We start from the raw sequence: 26,285 nt of genomic DNA on the forward strand, positions 1-26,285 counted from the left end.
TAGTTTCCCTCTGTTGCGGTTTTCTGTATACCATGAAAATAAAATCAGAGAAGAGTCTGGGTTGAAAGGGACCTTAAAATATCATTGAGTTCCAGCTCCCTGGTCATGGGCAGGGACACCTTCCACTGGACCAGATTGCTCAAAGCTTCATCCAATCTGGCCTTGAAGACTTCCACAATTGCAGTAACAGTTTTTATCACAGTATGCAAAAAAAAGTCTTATTCAGATATATTGGCAATAAAAATTAAGCAAAAGTCTTTGGTGATTAAGCCTGTACTGGTGGTGTTGAGGAGTAGGAGAAGGATTCGGAGGCCTTACAAAAAAGCCCATAAATCTGTATCCCACACAAGAAATTTTGTTGTACTGATTCATTTAAAATAAAACCTGACAAAATAAACTAAGCAGTGCAAAGAGTTTTCCTGGAGAATGTACTGAAGCCAGTTTTTTGAGGGATGACAGTCTTAATCTTTCAGACTTTTAAGTCCTTGTATCCAAATCCTGGTTTCCAGCAGAGGGATGTCCGTGGTGATTCACTATACAGGAAGAAGGGACATGAGTTTATTGTACTAGGATGGCTTCTTAGACCAAGCAACTTGATTAATTAAAGATACTAAGCTGTAGCTGCTGTTTCTCCCTAGGTGACAATAGTGGAAAAGGCAGACAGCTCCAGTGTGCTGCCCAGCCCGTTATCAATCAGCACAAAAAACAGAATGACGTTCCTCTTTGCCAACTTGAAAGACAGAGACTTTCTTGTACAGAGGATCTCAGACTTTCTGCAACAAACCACTTCAAAAATATACTTGGAAAGAAATATTTCTGGAAGCTATATCAGTTCAGATGATGAGGTATGTGGAGGAACATGGATTATTTACTCAAAGAAGGGGATTTTAACTGGTGCAGGGAGAGGAGCCAGGGAAAACCTTTAAGTTTTTGAAAAGCTAAATCTTTGTGCACAGAAATGTTACTTTTTTTGTGTTAATGCCTTTAGCTTCCTTAAGCCGAACAGTTAAAATGTTGCGATATCTATATTTTTTGTGTTAGACCTAAGGGAAGTCACCATTGTTGTGGAAGAGACACTCCAACTCCTGCTGCCACATTCTGAAATTACAGTGTATCTTGTTGGAAAGTGTCATAGTAACTAACTGGTTAATTGAATGATACTGTTTAATATCTAGTGCCTTGTCCAAGTCAAAGTATAGTTCTGGAATTTTAAGAATTTGAAGAAATTATCATTTAATTTGAAACTCTTTTTATTCAAGACTTTAACTGCTAAATGTGAGCCATTGATTCTTCAGAAAATGATGTCTGAGCTGAGCAAGTTTACATGCCCACTGCTAGCGAACTTTGGAACATTGAACTGACAAAAAAAACCCAAACCCCTACCTGGACATCAGATGGCCCTATTCTGAACTGCCTCCCTATTTACCTATGCAAAGTAAACGATTCTTAAAATATATGATTAGATAAACTTTCCTCAGGCACTTTGAATATCAAGGCTTCTGCTGAATTCCTAGGTTTTATGTATGACATTTAGGTGCATGATATCACAACCTCATCTGATCTGTTAAATACAGCAAAGTTTAGCAGTTCAGCTCTCAAAGCAGAAAAGGCTTTTGGGGTGTATCATTTTGGTTTTATGTAGGAAGACCTCACATTCCAAGTCTGTACTAAGCCATACCTTAGTATTGTGCTGAGTGGACCTACCCTGTTTGCCATGTAAATTTTAAAAGTCAGGTTTTTACTTGCTTTGTTGATGTTTGAGGTATGATTGGTGTGGTGTTGTACACCAGAGCACATGTGCATATATGTGTAATGCTGAAACTCTGTCTTGCCTATGATGTTGACAAGGAGACCAAGGATGTAATTGCCCAGGGCTACTTAAAGTCAACGCTACCTTAGCACTTGTAATTATAGGATTTGATTGCTTTTCTTGGACAGGAGAGGGGGAGGCATAGCTATTGAAAAATGGGAAACAATTTCATTATTCTATGATTAGTTTAATTTATGCTATCATACGTGTACTCTGTGAATGTACATGAGTGATTTGGTTAGTTCAGTTTGTGTTTAGCTGTTAGTGTGTATAAATTTTGAAATAAAAAGTCCAGACTCTGGCTGAGCCCCACGTCTGTATTGCTTGTGACTGCTTCCTACAGGTGTTTACAAGATCAAGTAGCATAATTTCTGCCAGCCCTCGTAAAAGCCTCAGCTCTGAGTCGGAGGGAGAGCGACAGTTCAATCTCAATGACAATGGCATTCCAACAGCAACTCAAGCTTTAATGACAATGTATCGAAGGAGGTCACCTGAGGAATTCAACCCCAAGCTGGTAAAATACACCTCAGAGTGCTGTAGCTGACTGAAAAAGTTGTTACGTTATGTTTTCATTAAAGTACGTGTTTCTGACCTAGAACAGTTTCACTCTGCCATAAAAAGTTGAAGCAGTATTTTTCACAGAAATAAACTGTTGAACATGCTGTCGTTTTACCAATACAACCAACCTCACTACATTAAAAAGGGAAGTTGGATATAAATCAAGGAGAGGCTGTATGTCTGCTCTTAAGTACAACTTCCTCAACGATATTCTTTTTGCAGCAAGGTCTACTGGGATAGAAACTAAGAACTGGGAGGAGGCAGCCCATTAAAAAGAGAATTGGACTGTAGCCAAGTTATTTCTCTCTCCCTTGGAAAGTTATCACGTTGCAGGCTTTTTAGCACTTAGCATTTAAGTGAGGCAGAGTGTTAGAATGAGAAGCTGCATCTTTATGCCTGCTTTTCCTTGCTTTTAGGCTAAAGAGTTTTTGAAGGAACAGGCCTGGAAGATTCACTTTGCTGAATATGGCCAAGGAGTCTGTATGTATCGTACAGAGAAGACCAGAGACCTCGTGCTGAAGGGCATTCCAGAGAGCATGAGAGGGGAACTTTGGCTACTATTTTCAGGTAGGTATTCATTTAATGTGACTGTGGGATGTAAGCGAAAGCATGAGGGAAGAAAGGATTTCAAAGATATTTAAAGGTGCAGATAATAAGCATCCACAAATATTTGGAGCAAGTAGGGCTGCGATTGTTAGGAGGCACCAGACAGGTTTAGATAAGAGTTCTGTTTAGACCAGTAAATACCTTTTCTTAAACAGATTCAAATAATCAGGGGAGAATATAAAGAAGCAGAATGCTCTGTTATCAGAAGCTAGCAGTCTAGGACTTCTAGATGTTCAACAACACCAGCAGGCTTATTTCCCTTTTGTTTAATAATTTCTGAATACAATTAGGATTTTGGCTTTCACAGCAAGTTGTTGCAAGGAATTCCAAAGTTTAAACATGTTGCACTATCTTTTTTTTTAAATCATAAAAAAAGTTACTTTATCATTTTATTAGGTGCCCCCAGTATGTGAAAAAAAGGTGAGGAAATATTTCTGTCCATCTTCTGTGCCATCAAGGATTCTTTAGATCTGTGTTCCTCTAGGCCTTTTTTCAAAGATGAAGAATTTTATTCATTTTATTACTAGCTATATGGAAATCATTTCATACTTAAGGCTTTCTTCATAACTTTTAGCTTACTGTATGCCTTCTCTAGGTCTGCCGCTCCCTGAGATAGTTATCACAGCTACTCACACCATTTAGCATATGAGCACACCAGGGACTTTATATGATGACCTAATGATGCTTTCTGGTTTGTTTTCTGTTTCTTCCCTACTAACGCTTAATCTTGTACATCATCTCTCTGCTGCTGGGCATTAACCAAATGTTTTCAGAAAATATATACAGGAATGCACAGATCTGTCCTGTGTCTGATTAATAGCCAGTTTGCAACAATTGTTGTGGTGTATGTATAATTTGTATTTTCCATGTGCATTACTTTGTGCTACTGACACTTGATTTTCTTTGCTGCTGAGATTTTAATTTCCAGGGAAGTTTTAAAGTCAGCACTGAAATCTCATAGTAACCCTGTGAGCATGCACTAATATCCCTAAGACTGGCTAAGTGCCCTGGTCAAGATGACAGAGTCCTTTTCAGAAGTAGGAGTAGACCTCAGGAGTTCCTGTCTCTTCCTTTTGGCTGAGATATCATACTTTCTGCAACCAAGCATAATCTACTCCCTCCTCCGGGCAAGTAGCTTTCTCAGAGGCATGTTTGGAGTTATTTAGGATAATCAAACCCACAGCCAGCTGCAGAGAGAACTCATGATACCATGTGACTGCACAACTGGCTTGTTCTTCATGCCTCCTGTTTTATTCTGGCTGAAAGAGAGGCATGCCTTATCTTCCTTTTTTTTTTAAGCATCATTATAAAATGCCTCTAGAGGAGAAGACAAGAAGGGGTAATACTTCAATCACCAAAGCATCATCCTTTTTTTAAATCACTTTTACAAAAAGAACATTTAATATTTGCTTTCACAGTGCTTGTTGGTTACATTGGTTGAAAGGGTAGCAGAAGATCATAGTGTTGGGATACTGTATCTGCTAACCCTTGCTTTTTTCGTCTGGTTTTAATACTGTTCTTCCACTCCCAGGAGCAATTAATGAAATGGCCACTCATCCTGGCTATTACGAGGACCTAGTGGAGAAATCGATGGGGAAATACAACCTTGCTACAGAAGAGATAGAGAGGGATCTGCACCGCTCCCTTCCAGAACACCCTGCATTCCAGAATGAGATGGGTATTGCTGCTCTAAGGAGAGTCTTGACAGCTTATGCTTTTAGAAATCCAAACATAGGATATTGTCAGGTAATTGAAATACCTGGGCACCCTTTCAGTTTCTGGAATTCCAGTCCCTTCCTTGTATTCTTATTTCTTCAGTCATGTACACTTCAGTATTTGGCTGTGTAAAGTACACTGATACATGTATAATGTTGTGAGGTAAACACTTAGTGCTGCATAATTACAGTAATGCTGAGGTCAGAGGGATTTGACATAAGGACCTGCTCTAAAAGAAGTATTAGCAGTGCATCCTGAGAGATGCACATACTTTTCTGTAAGCATATTTTCTGCCCATAAATCTAGAAACTGGACAAAGGATGACTACAGAGCTGTCTTAAAGTGCATCTACAGAAAATGACAAATGGACCCTGAAGAGAGTTTCTTTTCTTTTAAGCAGAAAAAAAACCCCTAATTTTTCAGCCTTAAATTTTTACCTACTTGTCCAATTATATTAGTTATAACAACCCTCCAGGACCTCCTTTACTTTTTTCAATTATGACATTCAATCATACAAAACAAAACTGAAGACAAAAAATAAAGCACCCCAGAAGATGTCACTGTGCATCGCAGCCATGTACCAGTAGAGTTAATGCTGACCAGTGCGTGGTTTTGGAGTTCTTATGCCTGTGATTCAGGTCACTTCAGTTTCTGGTCCCAAATAATTTTTTCTTGCTATGTAAGTTTGACTTACCACCTGGGTCCTTTTCTTGCCTTGCTATCTATTTTTGCAAAAAGGAAACTTCAGTTAATGAGTATTAAGAAGCTAAATTAATGTCTGACTGCTCAGGCTCCTAGGTACAACACAAGTAAGTGAAAGTGCAAGCAATTCTAACAGATACCATCATCAATTATTGAATAACAGATATAATGCTAAGTAATAGCTACAATAACTTTTTGTAAAGGTTGTCTAATGGAGAAACAGTAGAATGACACTGTATTTCTGGTCCCTGAAGCTGTCACAGTAATTGTTAATAGCCTTGGGACCTGGGCTGTGGCATTCAAAATGCTGATTCACAGTTACAGTGAGAATTCAGGCACTGAAGTGTTTCATAAATGGTAGTAGCATAGACTTTGACAGAGTTGGCCATAAAAAACTGTTGTGTGCAGTGTCAAACATTGAGAGTGAGCAACAGCGAGAGACTTTTGTTCCACTATGCTCTGGTTGTTCATGACTGACACTCTTACAGGTATTGTCTCAGGTCACAGTTGCTGTGTCTTGACCTTCTCATAGGAGCAGAAAGCATGAGGAGTGCAGGCTGCCTCTGCAAGGAGTGGTACAGCAGCAGCCATCATCAGTGCTGTAGGGAGGCATTTTGTCTGTATCAGATTCCCCAAGAGTACCTACTGGCAGAATATCAGTAGCAGTGAAACTGGATTCTTGCAGACCTGAGTAGGCCCTTGATTATGAAAAGAAATATTGATTTATCTTTTTTTTATTAAAAAACCAAACTACACAACATTTTTTTGTGGTTTGAGTCTTTATTAAGCCTTCCTTCAAGCACTGGGAAAATGTTGGCTGCTTGAGCAATTTGGGGTCTGCGGGGGGAGATTTAGCTAATTTAGTAACTATAGTAACTACTTATCTGCCCGGTTACTGTGCTAGATGTTGAATAAATGGGTCTAGCAATTTGTATTTCTCTTTCTTTTAGGCTATGAATATTGTCACTTCAGTACTTCTCCTTTATGCAAAAGAGGAGGAAGCTTTCTGGCTGCTGGTGGCTCTGTGTGAACGTATGCTACCTGACTACTACAACACAAGAGTTGTTGGTATGTTATGGGGAAATTGTCTAAAATGACAGTAAAAGAAGTAACCAAATTAATTGGTATTATTTGTATTGAAGCAAGCATATGGGTAGAAGTATGTGTGGCATAGATGCAACTGCGAATGCTCATGGCAAGACAGCTTGATCTGGAGCATAGAAGCAATATGTGTAACACAGGGTTCTCTTAAAATAAATCCAAACCCTCATAGGTAGTCACCCTGGCCTCCTCCAATAAGTGACGCTGAGAAGTATTATTCTGTTAGTAATGGTAAGTACTAAGCCATCGTGTAACTTCTGTAGGTGCTAGACCAAATTGACCCTTTGTTAGCGCTTACGAAGCGTATAATTAAATGAGAAAAATAAAATCTTACTACAGTTCAATCTGTATGTACAACTCAGTAGTGGAACAGAATCTGTTATTTATCTTCAAGTGAGAAAATGTGTGTAAGCATCAGGTAGAATATTCTAGGGTTTGTATTTTTATATATAGAATATGTGTATATATTTTTTCCCTCAGAAATGGTGATGTGGTCAGTTGCTCCCAAAGTAATGGACATACAACCTTATTTCTTTTCAACAGGAGCATTGGTGGATCAGGGTGTCTTTGAAGAGTTGGCTCGTGACTATGTTCCACAGCTTTATGACTGCATGCAGGACTTGGGTGTAATATCCACCATTTCCCTGTCCTGGTTCCTCACTCTTTTCCTCAGTGTAATGCCATTTGAGAGTGCAGTGGTGGTTGTGGATTGTTTCTTCTGCGAAGGAATAAAGGTGATATTTCAATTAGCACTCGCTGTCCTCGATGCTAATGTAGACAAGCTGCTTAACTGTAAAGATGATGGAGAAGCCATGACAGTCTTGGGAAGGTATTTATTACAGAGAATAAAGCCTCTTCATTTTATTTTTCTTTTTGCTTCCTTTCCTGATTTGCGTTCTGCTATGTTGAAATATGCAATTTAAACCAGCACAATATAAGTAAATCTTTTACATGCTTATAGTCCCTTTCACCCATATAACGTAGTCTTTACATTATCTTAAAGTAATGTGAAATGGCCAACAAGATATAAATTCTTCTTTCAAGACATTCAAATAAACTTCCCAAACCTGGTTATAGACCCTTACTTTGGGTTATTGATTTGATTGATTATATGGTTTTTGTTATTTCGTCTTTTGCCTGCTATGTTTTAAATACTGCTGAGAAAAAGCCTTGATCTTAAGGGAAATTGTTTTGGGAATGGGCTAAACAGAACTTAAAAGAATGAGGTAGGCTCTTGAATTTCAATGAAAAAGCAGGCTAATAAATAGATTGAATTGAGTCAATTAATATAAACTAATAATGCTGTGTGCAACCTCTGATTTCCTCATGTTTGGTAGTAGTGTTTAGTTTTCAAGATGCTGCTGAAACTTTGGAATTCTTTTTCCTAATAAGTTTCATTAGTATAGCCCTGTTGAAAGCTGGGTTTAATTTATTTGGGATTAAAGAAGACTGATTGTGTTTTCTCTGAAGTAAGCCCCAGCGCTTGCGAGAATTTAAGTGTTCTGAGTCTGCAGGGTAGAAGACAGATGAGCGACAGCAGCTGCACTGGTAGGAGGAACAAGCCCTTAAAGCCCCTTGCAGTGAAGTTGGGCAGTAGTAGGACAGGGCGGGTGTATAGCCTGAAGAACACCGACCCTTGTTCCCATGGTGGCGAACTTCCCTTAGAGCATTCAGACAGCCAGAAGCAACAAACCTGTTCAGTAAGCCACTCGTATGTGACTAGCTATATTGGAGCTATTTGTTGATAAAAATAATAAGGTACCGAGGTTACCTTAGCTCTCTTTGAGAAAAAGCAGTGTTAGGATTTGGCAAATTACCAATGTCAAAAATCATGTAATTCATTAGTAGAGAGTGGCCTGATCATTTTTACATTTAATAATCTCGATGTAGCCCTTATTCTATTAAACCTCAGAAGTGTGGTGGTACAAATGAATCTTGCATTTCTCATTTCTTTTTTTTCCCCACCAGATATTTGGACAGTGTCACTAATAAGGACAGCACTCTTCCACCCATTCCTCATCTTCACTCACTGCTCAGTGATGATGTAGAGCCTTATCCTGAGGTGGATATCTTCAGACTAATCAGGTCTTCCTATGAGGTAGGATAGAACTTCATGACAGGAACTTGCCAACCCACACTATTTTTGCTTTACAGAGGAATTTGATATAGTTTGGCTTTGCTTGGAACTGAATGAACTTAAAAGAAATACAGACTTATCTCAGAAGTCTGAAATGGTGCGGGGGAGAAGGTTAGTCTTTCTTTTAACCAAAACTTTTAATTGGATCTGTTTTGTATAAAAGTCTGGAGCATCAAAGGAGACCAGCCCACAACCAAAGAGTGATTTACAAACAAAAGGCTGAACTTGTAATTCAAAAAAGGTTATATAAATCCATCCTGTATGAAAGCGTATCTTGCCACCCGCTTTATTTTCACATGTGGCATACTTGATGTCTGGTGTTACAAGTGTTCTCTTGATGGCAAAAAAACTTCTACTTATAGTTCACAAAAAGAAATCTTAGGAATTTGGCATTCCCCTATGGAATGGAATATTATTCCTAATAGGTTTTCCCCTAGGATGCTTCTGTAGTATAGGCAAGAGTTTTCCGAGGCTGTGACGTTCATTGTGGAAAAAAAACTTCGGAAAATAAGACCTGGGCACTTTAGAGAATATTCTTCCTAATGGAAATAGCATTCTTGATGATTGATTTCAGGTTCTTATGAACATAAGGACTGCTGTACAGTCTCAGCTGTTGGAGATCCAATTAGTCTAAATATCTTCTCTCTCTGTAGCAATTAAGAGATATTCCAGGACAAGCTGAAATAAAACCCTGCAAAGAGAAATCTATTCATAGAGATTTGCCAAGGAACAAATTTGTAACTATTGATACTATAGTTTGAAATGTGAGGATTTGTAAGTTAATAAAGACCTTTGAAATTAAATGAAAATAAGCTATTGGGAAAAATAAAATCTAGTAATATATTCCTAAAGTCTTTGTAACTTTGACATGTGTTAGAAAAATGCCTTAATGCCTTAACAGCAGTTCTTTGAATTTACCATTTGTGGCATATCACATAATTAAATTAATTTCTTAAATACATAAAAAGCAAGCTAAGTATTCCAAATACTAATACACAAACTATCCTGAACTCCTTTTCCCCCTTTAAGAAATTTGGAAGTATCCGAGCAGATTTAATTGAACAAATGAGATTCAAACAAAGGCTGAAAGTTATCCAAACCCTTGAAGATACTACAAAGCGCAATGTGGTAAGTGCTGAAATAATGTTCTTTGCAAAGATTAAGGTCAATCAATTTCTGAAATTAAATAAACTCTTCAATGAGATTTGGATTTGAAATCCGTAACTGTTAATGTTATGTTTCAAAAGGTGCGAACCATTGTGACAGAGACTTCTTTTACTATCGATGAGCTGGAGGAACTGTATGCTCTTTTCAAGGTAAAGCTAAGTGAAGGTCATGTGTCTGCAGGAAATGCAAACATTTATATTTGATATGGGACTGTTTGTTTTCTAAAGACCAGGTTAAGTCTGTGAGTTACTTATTATCACGCATACTGTTGGGGGTTGGTCTGGATGACCTTTAAAAGTCCCTTCCAACCCAAATTATTCTATGATTCTCTGACCTTAATACAAACTTGAATTAGTTGCTGTATTATTTGAATACACAAAAAACCTCCACCCCAACCAGTTTTCAGAAGTTCAGAAAATAAGTAATTTACTAAATTATTTGTCCATAGAAAAATATTAATACACCGATGACAACTATTATAATGAAAAAGTAAATATATAGAGGCTTTTCATCAGTCTTCAGAAACTTCATATCTCTCTTACTACTTGTCCTAAGTTTTGGAATTTAGCACAGAAATACCTTTAATCTGTTATCTCAGACAGTTAATACTTCCATATCACAGTAGCTGATTTTTGCCATTGTTACTGCTTTAATGTATACTGTATTATATGGAAATTTAGTGTCACGAAGGGATGATGTGTCTTTGTAAGCTGATTATACGTCAGTACCATAAGATCCACAAACTTAAAGGTGAGCAGTTAAAATGCTTTAGCTTCACCTTCATGCACAGTGCCTTAAAATCATAATTTGTTCCTTTGTTTTGTTATAACAGATTTTTTTGGTATACCATGAAGAATTTATTTCCTTTGAACTTGCAATCTGTAATGTCAGGTCTTACAATTGTCAAAATCCTGCAGTGCCTTCTTTCAGCCTTCCATGGAATCAGTGACAGCAAGTCAGACAGTCCACCCCGGTTGATCACCATGCAGTGCTAGGATCTCTTTCTCTAAGATTCTGAATAATTTTGAATTAGATTCCACTGTAATCAGCTCCAGAGCTTTCACTGACTTTCAGTAAGAAAAAGTAGGACTTGATACAGTAGTTTTGACACCATACAGCCCAACAAGAAAAATTTCAAATAAGCAGCTATTTTCATATGCTCTGAAATTAAAGATTTCATGTGAGCCCCTTCTGACCTGACTGCGTGGTAAGGATGAAGGGTGTGGCTAAGCACCAGCAGCGTGTGTATGCATGCAAGTCACAGCTGCTTACTGCTCTGGTCAAAACAGGTATTTCATATTTCATCTGTCTCGGAGGCAGAAAAAGTTTATCCTCTCTTTTTGTAAAGGAATGTCTTTTGTGCTGGTTAGAGGAGAAACCTCTTGCAGAAGGGCAAGGTAGATGGAAATACATCTGCTAATCTTGTGTTAAGACTGTGTGTGTATGAGTTGTTTGGATTTTTTTTATCTTTTTATAGTGATTTATTCACAGAGGTGATTATAATCTCACAGCATTTGCCTTCTGTTCAGGCAGAACATCTGACTAGCTGCTACTGGGGAGGAAACAGCAATGCTACTGATCGGCACGATCCCAGCCTGCCTTATCTGGAGCAGTACCGTATTGACTTCGAGCAGTTCAAGGGGATGTTTGCTCTTCTCTTTCCTTGGGCATGTGGAACTCATTCAGATGTATTAGCTGCACGCTTATTCAGGCTTCTTGATGAAAATGGAGACTTGCTCATCAACTTCCGTGAATTCGTCTCTGGGCTAAGTAAGGAAAATTCACAGCACTCTCAAAATAATCTGACCAAAACGGTTTGTTTCTAAAGGGGATCCAGTCTGTCAGAAACATAGATGTTATATTAACTATCAGATAATGAGTTGAGTTTGGTGTATGCCAATTTGCACAAGTCATCTCTGTTTTAATGGTTCGTATTACCATCTAGTTAATTTTGTCATGCCTGTGACAGTGGTTTCCACGGGGGTTTAGGCTGATCTCAGCAGATGCATCTACATTAGCCAGTGCTGTATTGCACTGGGAGAAGGACGACACATGAACTACATGTCCATTAAGATCTGAGGATTCCCCTATCTGCTGACTCTCGACATGAAAGTTACTTTTGTGCTTAATAGTGTGTTATTCCCTTTAAGTGACCAACATCTCACCATCATGTGTTATTTCATGGCAACCTGACATTTCCTCTAGCTTCATGTTTTGATCCTTTTTGAGAGAGGTTTCCCAATCTGGCTTTTAGCAAATCTTTGTAACAGTATTTTTAAGCATTAGGGATCCAAAAGCAGCCTTGCATTAAAACTTCTGTACAGCAGTGGTTAGTAACACCTGTTCTCTCACAGGTGAAAAATAGTTGTGTGACAGTAACCTGATTGCACACCTCCCCTTCACACCCCGAAAAACCCTGTGCTTCTTATGATGCAGTTCTGAATTGTATTTCAGGAACTATTTGCCAGGTGACACTTAAGAGCCTTTTGAGACATGATTTATGGATTAACTACTCTTGCTGCTTACAGGGTGCTCTTAATAATAATCAACCAGTTATTGGTTGAGACAGCATTTTTTTAGAACCAATAATGATAAGAACTAGGAACTGTGGTGAGCCCTGTGAACAGAAATGAATAGAAAATGCACAAATGTGGCTATAAGCCAGCATGACACCTGAAATCTTCAATGGGCTAAACAGTCAAAACTGCGCATTCTCTGAAAACACATTTTTTTCAGAAACCAATGGGTCATAACTTGAAAACATTTTTTTTTATAAAAAATCAAACCCCCTGACCCCCTTTTTTTTTTTGTTAAAGAAGCATGTGAATGGTAGCAAGGACAACACAGTCAATAAAAACAACATGGGATTTGCTTAAGCATATTTCACCATGCTTCTGGACTTTCAAAAATTTCACAAACATCAGCTGCTTCAGTCTACCTCACCAACCCAATATGCCTTGGCTGGGAGAGTCTCCTAAATGAGGAATATCTGCTGTTGCAGCAAGACGCATCTGCTCAACAGAGGACTGTGTTGCTTTTTCCATGTGGCTGTCCTGGAGAGACATTGTGGGCACTGTCCTCTCTTCTTGCTGTGTCTGAACAGCAGTATTGGACTCTGGCCCTGGTTAGTCAAGTTTGTCTTTCCTAAAGGAAGCATTCCTGTTCAAGTACATCTTAGGCATGCCCCGTCTCAGAGGATGCTTGTTGACAGATGAAGCAGCCATGGCACCTGAAGCATTTCCCTTTCACACCTCCCTCTTTCAATGGCCTTATTCCACGTAGCCATAGGGATTTGCTTCCTCAAAGCCTCTCTTTGATGCCACTTACTCCTAAGAGCTCCACAAAGAGGAGGTAAAAAGGGGTGCTGTATGTCCCAGCATGGGCTCACGGCCCTTTCTTCTGTGTCAGCATGAAATCCTTGGGGTATGAGAGCACTGTAATTGCAACCAGGCATCTGCGTTTCCATTTTGTAGCCCCTGCAGCAAATAGCTCAAGAACCTCCTACTTCAGGTGCCTCTAGGGCCTAGCTGAGCAAAGATGGAACAACCTAGCATATTTTTCTGTGCATCTACTCTGTGCTGTGTTACTGCAAGATCAAATAAAGGAGAAGTCTTGATTAGTTTTCTCTAAGAGTTGTGCTGCTCAGAAGGGGTTGTCAGCCTTGATTAGGAGCTGTAAGTCAGCACCATGAAAACTGTGTCTCTTAAGTACCCAAATGCATTTTTTTTTTCTGAAAACAGCTTTTCTCCAAGCATACGGTACAGGAGGATGTTCAGAAAGCAGAGTGTTAACCTCACCACTCTTCCCATCCTTTCAGGGAGCTAAATGCACTGTGCATTCCTCCACCTGTGTTCAAGAGAGGGACAACTGAAGTCAACACTTTAATGTTGCTACTAAGTTTTATAATAGCAGAATAAAGTTCTAATCTCTTTAATTACTTTGTTAATGGTTTCAAAAAAGACAGGAAAAGCTGTGCACTTATGACATTATGCCCAGAAAAGACTCACTAGCTACTGTGAAGAAAGTGAATTCTGTCCCAGCCAAAACCAGGACAGAATGTAGCCTGATTTTTTTTTTTTTTTTTTTAATGGCTTAATACAGCATCAGTCCTCAGATCTTGGGTAGCCCACTGCAGCTGTCAGGCAGTTCCTGAAAGAGCCAGTAGGCTGCTCTTCTCTTTTTAAAACTTTCTGACCTCTCCCCAAGGGAGACCCAGAAGGTTGTCTCTGCAAGAGTCGGGATAATGTCATCTTTAGTAGACTTGTCCTGCATTGTGTTGTCTTCATTCCCTTACATTTTGAGGTGAAAAAGGGCCAGGCATTACAAAGCACACACAGATTCATCTTGGGCAAAAAGCAGTAGCAGCTGAGCTTTATCAGTTCTCTTCACATCTGGGGACAAGAAGAGGAACAAGCCTGTGTGTATCACCAGATATCCTGCACCCTGAATCCTATTTTGGTGATTGCATCCCTAGCCATTGCTGGAGGACTCAGAACTGCAGCCCATTCTGTGCTTTGGTTATTTCATGCCACCTTTAGGAGAGGGACATATCACATGGTACCACAGGGCATAACTTAAGACGTAGTTTAATCAGAAGAGAAAGCATTATCTTTGTGGTAAATCAGATAGGAAGATAAGGAGGCGCTTAAAAAGGACCAAGCTGAAAGCAAAATGGCTAATGTAGATACACTCAGTTATTTGGCCTAACATCTATATTTACTGCAGTCTTAACTTTACAGTAGGCTGTGATTGTTAGTATTTGCCAAACCACGCTTTGCAGTTAGTATAGCAGAGATAAGTAGTCTGTAAGGTACAATAAATCTCTGCGTAACCTAATTAATGAAGGTTAATTCATTTGTTTTTAATTATATGTCATAAGTATGACTTATGAAGAAGTCTCATTATCGATCATTTCGGTACTTTAACTAGTCTCAATGTAATTAATTGGAAGGAGTGGCTACAGTAAACCTTGGATTTCATACAGTTAATTCCAGTGAAAGCTAGAAAGAAATAAGGCTTTAGGTGGATAAGTCACTAGAAAGTGTTGCCTGAACATCAGTTCAGCCCGTGGCTAAGCTGTGGTAAATGCTGTCTACTTGAATTTCTCTCTCTCTTTTTAGTAAATATCTTGTTGTTGTAAATCATGTGATGGTGTAATTGGGTCCTCAGATCAGGAAGTTTGAAGTCCACACAAAAAGGTCTTCTTAACTTTCAACTGGAGGCCTTTCTGAGTGGTAACATGATGATCATAGTTTGTTTCTGAGCGCTATTAAATAGACATTTAATGAAGGACCCAAGGCTGAAGTACAAAATTCAGAGTAAGGTAGTCTGTGTTGTCTTGCTGTTTCTGTTGCAGACCGCGTGATCTTACAAGTCAAGTGACTGCCTCATGAGCTCAGGCTGTAAAGAGAGTACAGGGCTTCTCAGAGGGAATACAGCAGCTTCTAAAATGTAATATTGTAGCAATAATAAATAGAATGGCATTGAAAGCTGAGTATTGACATACCATGTATGTTTAGGTGCAGCGTGTCATGGAGATCTTACAGAGAAGCTGAAACTACTGTATAAAATGCATGTTTTGCCTGGTAAGTAAATCATATTAGAATAGTTCTTGTCTTGTTGAGAACAGAAATTTGGAGCAGAGTTGTTTATGACTAGCTTTCCCAACTAAAAATTAATTTGTGGAAATTATTTTAGCTGTTTATGCAGCAGTAAAATAAGACAGCTTCTACGTTAACCAGACATGGATTTTCAAAGTCTGAAAGCACCCAGGCAACTCTCTGTTGCTTATGTTACAAACAGGCTATTTATATATGTCTCTTGCCTGTTTAGCTGGGGTTGGTGGCTTCCCCCATGCATAACAAATACAGTGGTATTCAGCAGTTGTTAACCTAATGCACTTTATTTCACAGTAGAGCCAGCTTGAAATGTTCCTGCATGCCCTGGCTACTCATTTCTGGCGCCAGGCTTTCTTCTTGGCTTCCTGTCTGGCCTGATACACCTGTTTGCAGAGGAAGGCTTTTTGTTTGTTTTAAAATCCAGATCATTTCATAGATGTGTTTTCCAGGGAGCTGTACAAACTGTTGGACTCATCTAAGTGAAAAGGTAGTTTAGGGTGAAGAGGGAATAGAAACATCTCAAAACAGTTTTGCCCCAGAAGAAAATCATGTTCTGGAACCATCTCCCTGGGTTGTCACGCGTGTGCCATTCAGAACCTATTGCTGTCCTCACTGAATCTGTGATTTAAGTATGTTGCAGCTGTTTGAGTAGTTTGATTCAGGTGCATATTTACCTTTTCTGGTAAAGATTTCTAAAAGCTGGGATGGGACATTCACCTCCATGTGCTTTGAATATGTGTCCCTGATTGCTCCCAGCTGAGTTTGCTGGAGGCAAAAAATACAATTCTATTGAACTATAACAGAAGAGATCCATTTTTAACAATGCAACTTCTGGTATTTGGGGACTGGTAAGCTCATACCAAATCATGATAGACTGTTTCCAGCTAGGAAAGGGTTCATACTCTGCTTAGGACACGCTGAGCTGCACAGAAGAAAGTAATGGAAGTAGACATGGGAAGATGGGCAAGCCAGCCTCTGAAGGGAAATAGCTATTTGTCATTCAGACAGTACTGGATATTGGGGAGGAGACAGTAAAAAGGTAGTACCGGGTGCAGTTGTTCATCTCCCATGATCTGAAAAGAGATGATTCCTAACTGCTCACATCCTCACACTTCTGCTTCTAGAAACTAGAACGTTCTAAATGTATCAATGGAAATATGTTCTAGTTTTTTAATTAAGGGGTGGAATTTTTAATGAATGAATTTTATTATATTGTTTAGATCCATCCCCTGAGCAAGAAGAGCCAGACTCTGCTTTTGAAGCTACTCAGTACTTTTTTGAAGACATCACACCAGAATGTACACATGGTAGGCGTCTTTTGTCTCAGGCATTTTTCTGCAGTGTAAACATTTTCTTTATTTTGCACTGCCCACATGAAAAGTATATATGTATCTAAAACCATACTGCTCTTTCTCTTCCCCCACCCCTCCACTTCCTAGTTGTTGGCCTAGACAGCAGGAACAAGCATGGAGTAGACGATGGGTTTGTTACAGTGAGTCTGAGAACAGACAAAGGTATGCATAGTGTCTCTATCTGAATAACATTTTTAATTTCTTGTAAAGATGCTCCTTTTGAAAATAGAAACAAATATTAATTTAAGGTTTCTTCATAGGCAAGAAGAGCTCACAAGAGAATCGAAATTATCTGAGAATGTGGAGCCAAGAGAATAAATCCAAAGCAAAAAACGCAAAGGACTTGCCCAAACTGAATCAGGTACTTCTGCTGACACCTACTTATTTTTTACTAACATTAAACTTTCTCCACATACCTATAAATATTCAATACATTAACACTGAATAAATGTTTTCTTTTGAGGCAGATACTTTTTCACCAAAGCAGCAGTCAGCTGATTACAGAAGGTAGTCGTTTTCAACATACTGTAAAGGGCATTCAGCTCCCAAAACACCCTAAAAATGCAATATACACATACAGGAATTATGATACATTATTTTGATCTCTAGGCAAAGGGTAGTGTGACACTGGGTATCACCAGCTGGCACATAATGTCCAATATAAATTAGGTGCAAGAAGCACTTTATGTTTTGTAGGTTATACTGTCAGTCTCATTGTATAAATTAGGTGCAAGAAGCACTTTGTTTTGTAGGTTATACTGTCAGTCTCATTCCCCTTAGAGGCACAGCAGCTAAGGAGGAGGAGACCCTGGGGACAGCTGTTCCCTTCAGAGAATACAGGGAAGGTTTATTCCCTGTGGCAGCTAAGGAGGAGGAGACCCTGGGGTCAGCTGTTCCCTACAGAGAATACAGGGAAGGTTTATTCCCTGTAGAACAATACTTCTTACTTAATGTAGCCCTAAGCAAATCTCCTTCCTATTTAATTTGTGAGTTTTGAATTCCAAAAGGCTTGCTTCCAGATGAGTTATCACTGTCAATTAAAAGAGTGCTGGAGGTCTCTTCTTTCATTTTTGATCTCATCAGTCCCCTAGTTGTACTTAGCCTCCTTCCTACAAGAAAATCCAGCAAAATGAATGCATCTCTTCTCATCAGTCCCCTAGTTATACTTAGCCTCTTTCCTACAAGAAAATCCAGCAAAATGAATGCTGTGTGTCACTGCTCACTCTCTGTTGCCCTCCTGTGGCTACAGAGAAATAAATTTGTCATATGTTGGAAGAAACATCCGAGTTTATTCTAAATAGCTTTGAGAGAGGCAACGCATCTGTCTACCCAATCACAGAACATGCTTTCTAGACTACACCCAGATTATTTACAATTTCAGTTTAATCACATAAACTATCGTCTCATGCACCTCTTCCAAACTTTTTAAACGGATTTATTAGATCTCAGTTTGATTTGTCTCCTGCTCTCTCATTAACATCTCTTCCCTCTGTGTTTAGGGACAGTTCATTGAACTGTGCAAGACAATGTACAATATGTTCAGTGAAGACCCCAACGAACAAGATCTATACCATGCTACTGCCGCTGTGACAAGCTTGCTTTTGGAGATAGGGGAGGTCGGTAAGCTCTTCACTGTGCAGCCCACAAAAGAGACAGACAGCAGCAGTAACAACTGCAGCAAAACTACTCCAAGCGAGCTGTTTCAGAAGAAGGAGAATGAGCAGTATCCCCTTGGACAGCACAAGCCCTTCCAAAGCAGCCTGGTCACCAACGATGAGGAGGCTGTTTGCACCGACAGCACCCTGGGCATGCAGATGGAAGACATTAAGCTGGAAGACTCTTCTCCCAGGGACAACGGAGCCTGCTCTTCTATGCTCATTTCTGATGATGATACAAAAGATGATAGTTCCATGTCCTCCTACTCAGTACTGAGTGCAGGTTCGCATGATGAAGAAAAGCTTCACTGCGAGGACATCGGTGAAGACACCGTTTTGGTACGGAGCAACCACACCACTTCTCTTCGTAGGAGCACGAGCATTGACAGAGACTGGGCCATTACCTTTGAACAGTTTTTAGCCTCCCTTTTGACTGAGCCAGCACTGGTTAGGTACTTTGACAAGCCTGTGTCCATGATGGCCAGGATTACTAATGCTAAAAACATACGGATGATGGGTAAACCAATAACCTCGGCCAGTGACTATGAAATCTCTACTATGTCGGGATAAAAGGCAGTCGGGGGTTTTATTTATTTTTTTTATGTATTTAATAGTATCTGGCACAGGCCCTGGTATTTTCAAAATATGATTGTTTTCACTAATGTGAAAATGTTTGGGTGCAAACTTAACTATCTTGAAGTATAATCACTCTTTCTGTGGGAAATGTTACACAAATGCAAATTTTATTCAAAATACAGAAAAATAGCAGTTGTTAGTGAAGTGTGTGTATTATTAACCTTGCTGTCAATATAAAATGGTAAAGATTAGTTCTTAATTTCTAAACATAAACTTAATGCCGATATTTAGGTGCATTTTAAAAATAGGCATATATAGAGATCTGATTCTTGGAAAACAAATGAACAAAATAGGAAGTACCTAAAATTTAAAGGGACACTGTCAACGGGATTAGGACCTCAGGTAAAAATAAGTTCCAGGCAGCATCTCTGAAAGAGAATTTTATTTCATATAACTTTTTTTTCAAAGAGGGTAATTGTTTTTAATGTATGTTTTCATTTTATTTTTTGGAATATATGAAAGATCACTTCAGTGAAACCTGCCTGGCTCCTGACTTCCTCTCCTGAGCCTAGCTGGCACATCAGGCAAACGTGGTTAAATGTGATGATCTCTGCTCTGACAGAAGGCAGAGCCCATTTGCCTTTCCCTGGTTTCAGGGGCCTCTGGCTGCACCAAACCCAGCAGAGCCACCAAGACCCCTCCCAGCTGCGGCCACCAAGAGCCGATCTCCAGCGTGACCCTGCCTGGAGCTATATTCCTAACCAGAGGACTTGGAAGCTTTGCTGTTGTGCTCCAAAGATACTGTGTGCAGGTCCCAGAACAGATTGGTAGAGTCCCTTTTTAAAAATCAGAAGATGTTTTTAAAAGTTAAAATACATATATATATATATATATAATTCTAAGGCTGGATCAACAGCATATATAGATTAGCTCTTAAAACTAACCTTTACCACCAACTTATTATATCCTTGTTATAGTAAGAAAATAAAAACCTGTATTGCATAAGTCTTCATTTACAACAAAGTAGAAGTAATGAAAAAAATCTGCAAGATAATGTAACTGAATGTTTAAGTCTTACTGAGAACACTGTCACTTTATATAAAATGATTAGTATCCAGTATCAATTTACTGAATAATATGTTAAAATGAGAACTGGAGCACCTGCACTTTGAATCCTTGCTTCTTTTATACAGGTAACCAGGATTTTTTTTTTTTTTAATTTTGTTAGCTGTTTTATAATTCATATTTGTTCAGTTAAAGATCATGCCTATATGCCTAATCTTTATTTGCTTTTTTGAGAATATTTTCTGTAGAATACTGTTGATTTTTTTTATACTCCTGTATATTGCATTCATGTAACTTGCAGATTTTTTAGCAGAATCTGTGTTTAATTCTTTTGTTTTAAAAGAATGCTTTTAAACTGTCAGATGAAGTGGTTTTTAACCACAAATAGGTGATGTGAACAAATAAAGTACACTCTGCCCAGACTTGATTTTTAACTACTAAAGTCATGATAGAGGGAAAAGTAGGTGATTGTGTTTTCTTACACAGGCAAATTACTTTGGATCTTCAACACCAGGTTTCAGAACAAAAACATTTGTTTCCGTGCCTGATTTTGTTTAATGCTTGAATGTGTTTAATTCCATCTGCAGCAAGCAACCCATGCAAGCTTATCTCACACTGCCCAATGTCATTAAACAGTTTTCCCTGCTATGCTGACACTTGGTGACAACAGCTGTTACTGCGTTCGAAGACCCCCTGATATTTTATAACCCATCTATGCTTAGCTGTAGCTCACTGGGCATGCTTCTAAGACTTTAAATATTAGAATGTTTTTTACAGGGTACTTGGTAAGCTGAGATGTCAGCCTCAAAACCATAGCAGTGACAAACAGGTATGGATGTGTTGTGTTCAATGTATATGTATTTCTGAAACGCACCATCGCCCTGTTTGTGTGTATATGTATAAAGTTAATTTAAAGTGTGTGTGTCTATCATTTGCAAAACACAGCTGTTAATTTCTGAGCGCTTTGAGTTAGCAGCACTGCTCGTATATCCCTTGTCTCAGTTATTTTACTGTTGATTTTTTTTCTTTTGTTAGGAGTTCTCACCTTTTATAATGTAACCCTATGTAGACTACATATAACAATGTGAAGAAACAATACTGTCTTAAGATGCCAAGGCCAGAGCAGGGTGCTTTATTGTAATGCCTGGCGGCTGAATAAGTTACCACAGAAATCTCTGACACTAAAGGTTAACATCCCTAAGCAGACTGTTGACCTTTTCCAGTTTGCAGATCTGTGAAATATTTCTCTTTTTGGTGTCTGTCATGGTAAAGTGAATTTAAGGCTATTGGCAATCTTCCACATACCCTTAGAGATGCATGGACCACAAATTAAAAACATTTATTTATCTTGAAAGGGTTTGCCAGCTTTGCTCCACCGACCCCACCCACAGGGCTGGCAGTACAACATACCACAAAAGTTATCTTGCTGTTACAACTCCAACAAGAAGAGGCACCCGCAAGTGGATCTCTGGTGTAACAGGAGCCATTTTACACGGCAACTTCTTTTTGTTTTTGCTCATGTCAGCTAAGCTCCTAAGTGTGAGCCAGGTCATCTTTAAGAACAGCTTTGCTATAGCTAGCAGACAGGTGACATTATTTTCTCCAGGATTTTTTTGGGTGAGGCTGCTCACCTGATGAGGGTCACACCAAACGGCCACCTGGCAGTTGCCTATTTCATGGCGAGATCTGCTGTGACCTCTGCTTTAGGAGCTGTGTGGGAGCTGCTGAGAGGAAAGCTGCAGGAGCTCCGCTGACCAGCATACAGTGATGTGAGACCTTTGAGAAAATGTGAGTATTTTTAAAGTTTCATCTGTCCATGTAGACATGCGACACAAGCAAGTCAGTGTGGCTTTAGAAGTGCTTATGTTTTGTGCTTTGTATGCTTTGAGACAGAGTCTTTTTAACCTGTGAACTGTAGGGTTTAGTTAGGGTTGTTAGTCTCACAGCCAGGTTGTGAACTGTAGAGCTTAGTTAGGGTTGTTAGTCTCACAGCCAGGAATAAAAAAAGAGAGATTTTTCCTCTTCAGAGCTGAAACCTGTGACTGAACAGTGACATGCTGCATGTCTTGAGCCTGGTGGCAACAGGGTGCTGCAGCCTGCCAAGAGACAGGCAGCATGATGGAGAAGGGGGAGGTTATTTTATAGAACTTTCTCTATTTAAAAAAAAAAAAAGCTACAAGGAAAGATTCTTCTATTAAGGTTTTTTTTTTTAACCTGCCTTTCAACTTGCTCAGATACTGATGGCATATGAAAGTTCAATGGTACTTACTTCCTCTCATGTAGTATCTTACAGCTCCTGAATTCTAGGTGTTAGAGCTGAGGGTTGTGTTGGAGACTCATAAAGGTTTGTGTTACAGAAGTTTTGGGAAAGTAGACAGAAAGCTTGTTATGTGTTGTGTTAAACTGACCAAAAATTTTACATCAAAACTGTTCTAAAGGGAAAAGCACCTTTGAGGTTCTCATGCAGCGATGCTGGAGCTTCTTTGGTAGTAGATGTTGTCAGTCAGGTGTTGTGCCATAAATTAAGATGGCAGAGACTGGTATGGTATAAATGGTGTGATGTGTAAGGGAGCTGTGGGAGAGAAATGGAATATTCTTAATGCAGCTAGTCATGCAAGGCAGTGGTGCTTTTGCTCAGAAAGCTGTGCAGCTGGTCTCACCAAGCTTCCGGGTCCCTCCCGTCACAGGGTCTTCATTATTAATCTTTAATCTTGCAGCATTGTTTTGAAACTGTGGTAACTGGGTCTCGACAGTAGGAGTGATACAGAAACAAATGAGAAAGTGTTGGGAAAGAGTTTTAATTTAGTCAGGATACTTAGAGCAATAAAACAAAGCTGGTACATAAACACAGTAATCCTACAGCCTGCCTGAAAGGAAAAGCACTAGATCGGAGAAGGTTCCTGTGGCTGTCTCGGGGTGTTACAGCTCTTTGAGTCTCCACCAGCTTGGACTGTATGTACGTTGTTGAATTCCAGTGCTGTTGGTCTCCAAACTTTTGGCATCCCTGTGAGTGGTTTAACTGCAATTTCTTGTCTGTTCTAGGTCTTGGTAATTCAGTAATAATGAGGTATGCTGTAGCTGGAAGATGCCTTTTATCAGAAATATTAGCTATAAAAAATACTTGATGCTGTTTTATCCATTTTTGTAAGAAAAGTAGAATAATCGGGCTCAGACTAAAACATCTGGAAAAAATGAGAAAATACTGAGGAACAGTGTATGGGTTGATAGGTAATCTCTTATATTCTGTAATCAAAATTGTGGTCCATTGCTAAAGAGAACAATGTCATTCTCTAGCCAAAGAAACCCAGCAAAACTATCCTCTGCCTCCTTCCAACCCAATGTGCTTTTTTGTGCATACTGTATATCAAGGAAGCGAGGTCTGCTTTCTGTGATATGGACCAAAAGAATTTGCAACAGGGGATGTTGCCCCCTTTCAAGTCAGGTGTAGAAGGATGTGAGACCACGGCTGGAGAACCACCCAGCTAGGACAGCAGGAGGCCTTTCCTCTCCCCTTGTGCTAATGCCCGTGGTCTGTGCCAGAGCTGCGGCTTCAGTTGGGAATAACAGGTTAATGAAGGTTGGGGGAGTGAGGAAGTGTTAAAGGCCCTAATACACACAAACTCGTAAGGCATGTCAGATTTGGACTTTCCTGTTGTACAATTTCCCATTACAGCAGCTGTAAGATTTCAAGGGGACTTGCATGTAATCATGTTTTTCTATCAGACTAATTCTCAGAGGTAAACACTTTTTGTATGGATCTCACACTCAGATTGAAATCTCATTCCTTTCTCTTGGTGTTTGATTTAAGGTACATATGATGATTTAAAAACTAGAAAATGTATGTGAGCCAGCTAGCATTTTTCTTTTGTCCAGTTCAGCTTCCACACCCGCAGCTGTTCTGCTGCCTACCATTTCCACAGTTTGTGCTATAGCATTATTGGGAAAGGCACAAATGCAAGCCCAGGACAAGAACCTTAGAACTTCAGAAACCTATAAACAAGGTCTTGGAGCTGGAGGAGAGCAGAGAAGAGTCAAGGAAGGGTTTGAAGGATAAAGCTTTCCGTCATATTGCAGTGCAGGTGCATGTGAGAGCGGAGTCAAGGAGGGGTTTGAAGGATAAAGCTTTCCCTCATATTGCAGTGCAGGTGCATGTGAGAGCATGCTAACTGGGAATTGTTATGTTTTCCAGCAGGCCATAACACACTAATATTGACAATATTTTGGAATAACTCACTGTTTATTTGCTACGACTGTAAACATCTCTCTCCATTACACTGACATCACATTTTACATTATTGCTTTTATATTGTGGTAAACAGAAATGTCTATTAGTATGCAGCTACCTAAGCACAGTGTGGTAAGAAGAAACTGCCCACAAGCTGTCTTGGGCTGTTGGTTTTTTTTCTTCCCTGGTGAAAGACAATATATAGACTGGCACAAGAAACATCAATCTAGGGATTGATCACCGTTGTACTACAGCAACACAAAACAAGTACGACAGTACACACACTCACTAGCAGTATATTCAAGAATACTGACTGCTGAACTCCCACCTAACTAAGTACAAATTTTTTCATCACAATGTTTTAAAACAAGGGTAACCAAGAGGTTTTTGTAAAAATGTTTGTTGTTTAAACTAGGATGGAAAATGAATGCTTAGGGCTTTGTGTGTGTTTTATTTTTTGTTGGTGGTTTTTTGTTTTGTTTTTCAAATAGCAAAAATCCAAAACTATTTATGTGAGGTGTTTAAATTGGCCCTTTTCCTGTTGTCCTGTAGGACAAAATGCCCTGTTCTTCACACTGCTGGATCAGATGGAAGCACAACTGGTTTAAAAACATGCTCAGTTGCTTTCTTCCGAAGTAGCACTCTCTTCAAATCATGCTTTCCAAATAAGTGGGTTACTTATGAAGCAATGTGGTTACTTATTGAAAGACTAGATTTTACTTTTGCTTACGGTAAACTTCTGATTAATTTGTTCATAGAATGGTACCATGTTTCAAGCATACACTAGACAACAAAAGTGGAGGTAGTTTGTTAACAGTTGCTACAAGAATGAAGAAATTTAGAGAACCACCTTGTTGTCTTCAGGTTTAGATTTTTTTTTCTAAAATTCCTATTGCATATAAGCTTTCACACAGTGAATGCTTTAAAGAGGCAGCAAGTTAAAAAACTATCAATACTTGCAAAAGACAATACACACTTTAAAATATGATTGTTAATAACAAAATAATTTACCAAGGTCTTAAGACTCTTAGAATAAACCATGAGCAACAAATTCTGGTGTTAAATTGATTACATCAACTGCAGAAAGGCGGGCTACCTCCATTTTGACTCTTCTGTAACCTTAGGACTGTCACCCTACAACAGTTAGTATAAAATACCACCAACTAGCAAAACATTGTTCTTCCCTTCCCTAAACACAATTTTGCCTATTCCCATATATTCTAGCTACCACCATAATACAATTAGCTACCACTGGAGCAAAACAGGGAAACCCAGAACTAGTCTAATGTAGTGAGTGATTCCTAGACAGAAGGACTGGGCTACTTGATCGTACAAAACTACATGCAAATTCTGTTTTATTGGGAAAGTGTATTGGAGCCTAACACAAATATTCACCTTAATTACAATACGCAAACTCATGTATTCCCGTATATCTCGCTCTTCTGATGATGGTTGGGTTTACTTTTTTCTTAGTGTGCTGCCACAGTTTACTCCCAACTCACACTCTTGATTTAAAACAAACAAACAAAAGCTTATGAAGATGCATTTTGCATTGGGCTCAATCTACATTCTACACTTAGATGTCTTGGGTGGGTGATAGGAAATCTGAAACTTGATGGTTGAGCTTTAAAAGCCTCAGCAGTAGTTAAATGTCAGTCTCCTAGTGAACAAGGACCGGAGTGAAAGTTTCAAGGCTGGAAAGACTATGGTGTAGATTATTTTTGCAACTGTTGGGGGGGAAAAAAAAGGTTATAAACTCTAGCACAGGAGAGTGTTTTAGAGAGATAGCTCAAGCAACATCAGTAGATGAAAATAATGGGATCTCCTTTCCTCCTGCTGTTAAACATATTGGGGTCACTTCTGAAATTCAAAGTCAGTCTTGTGTTGCCTTCAAAACAAATCTACAAGCAATAGCAAAAACGATTAATGAAGGAAGACAGACATGAAAGAAGCTGGGGCTATAAAGTAATAGACAACTAACTTGTCAGCCACTGGGC

The 26,285-nt window shown here is 39.1% G+C and overlaps 1 protein-coding gene across 1 annotated transcript in view; it reads left to right on the forward strand.

Annotated features, from left to right (window-relative positions):
• Nucleotides 1–18,992, forward strand: part of TBC1D9 (TBC1 domain family, member 9 (with GRAM domain)) — a gene marked incomplete at its 5' end in the record, with an annotated part of 22,586 nt that extends 3,594 nt beyond the window's left edge. Inside the window, 15 exons of the mRNA XM_010088139.1 lie at nt 639–845; nt 2,154–2,324; nt 2,785–2,935; nt 4,506–4,720; nt 6,343–6,460; nt 7,037–7,322; nt 8,462–8,591; nt 9,660–9,758; nt 9,878–9,946; nt 11,327–11,567; nt 15,317–15,382; nt 16,636–16,722; nt 16,855–16,929; nt 17,028–17,128; nt 18,267–18,992. Of these exons, the coding sequence (XP_010086441.1) occupies nt 639–845; nt 2,154–2,324; nt 2,785–2,935; nt 4,506–4,720; nt 6,343–6,460; nt 7,037–7,322; nt 8,462–8,591; nt 9,660–9,758; nt 9,878–9,946; nt 11,327–11,567; nt 15,317–15,382; nt 16,636–16,722; nt 16,855–16,929; nt 17,028–17,128; nt 18,267–18,992 (2,742 nt within the window). The remainder of the gene's footprint in view (nt 1–638; nt 846–2,153; nt 2,325–2,784; nt 2,936–4,505; nt 4,721–6,342; nt 6,461–7,036; nt 7,323–8,461; nt 8,592–9,659; nt 9,759–9,877; nt 9,947–11,326; nt 11,568–15,316; nt 15,383–16,635; nt 16,723–16,854; nt 16,930–17,027; nt 17,129–18,266) is intronic.
• Between the last annotated feature and the right edge of the window lie 7,293 nt (nt 18,993–26,285).

The sequence above is a fragment of the Pterocles gutturalis genome, unplaced genomic scaffold, assembly GCF_000699245.1.
Source record: "Pterocles gutturalis isolate BGI_N339 unplaced genomic scaffold, ASM69924v1 scaffold927, whole genome shotgun sequence".
In the NCBI taxonomy this organism is placed as follows: Eukaryota; Metazoa; Chordata; class Aves; order Pterocliformes; family Pteroclidae; genus Pterocles; species Pterocles gutturalis.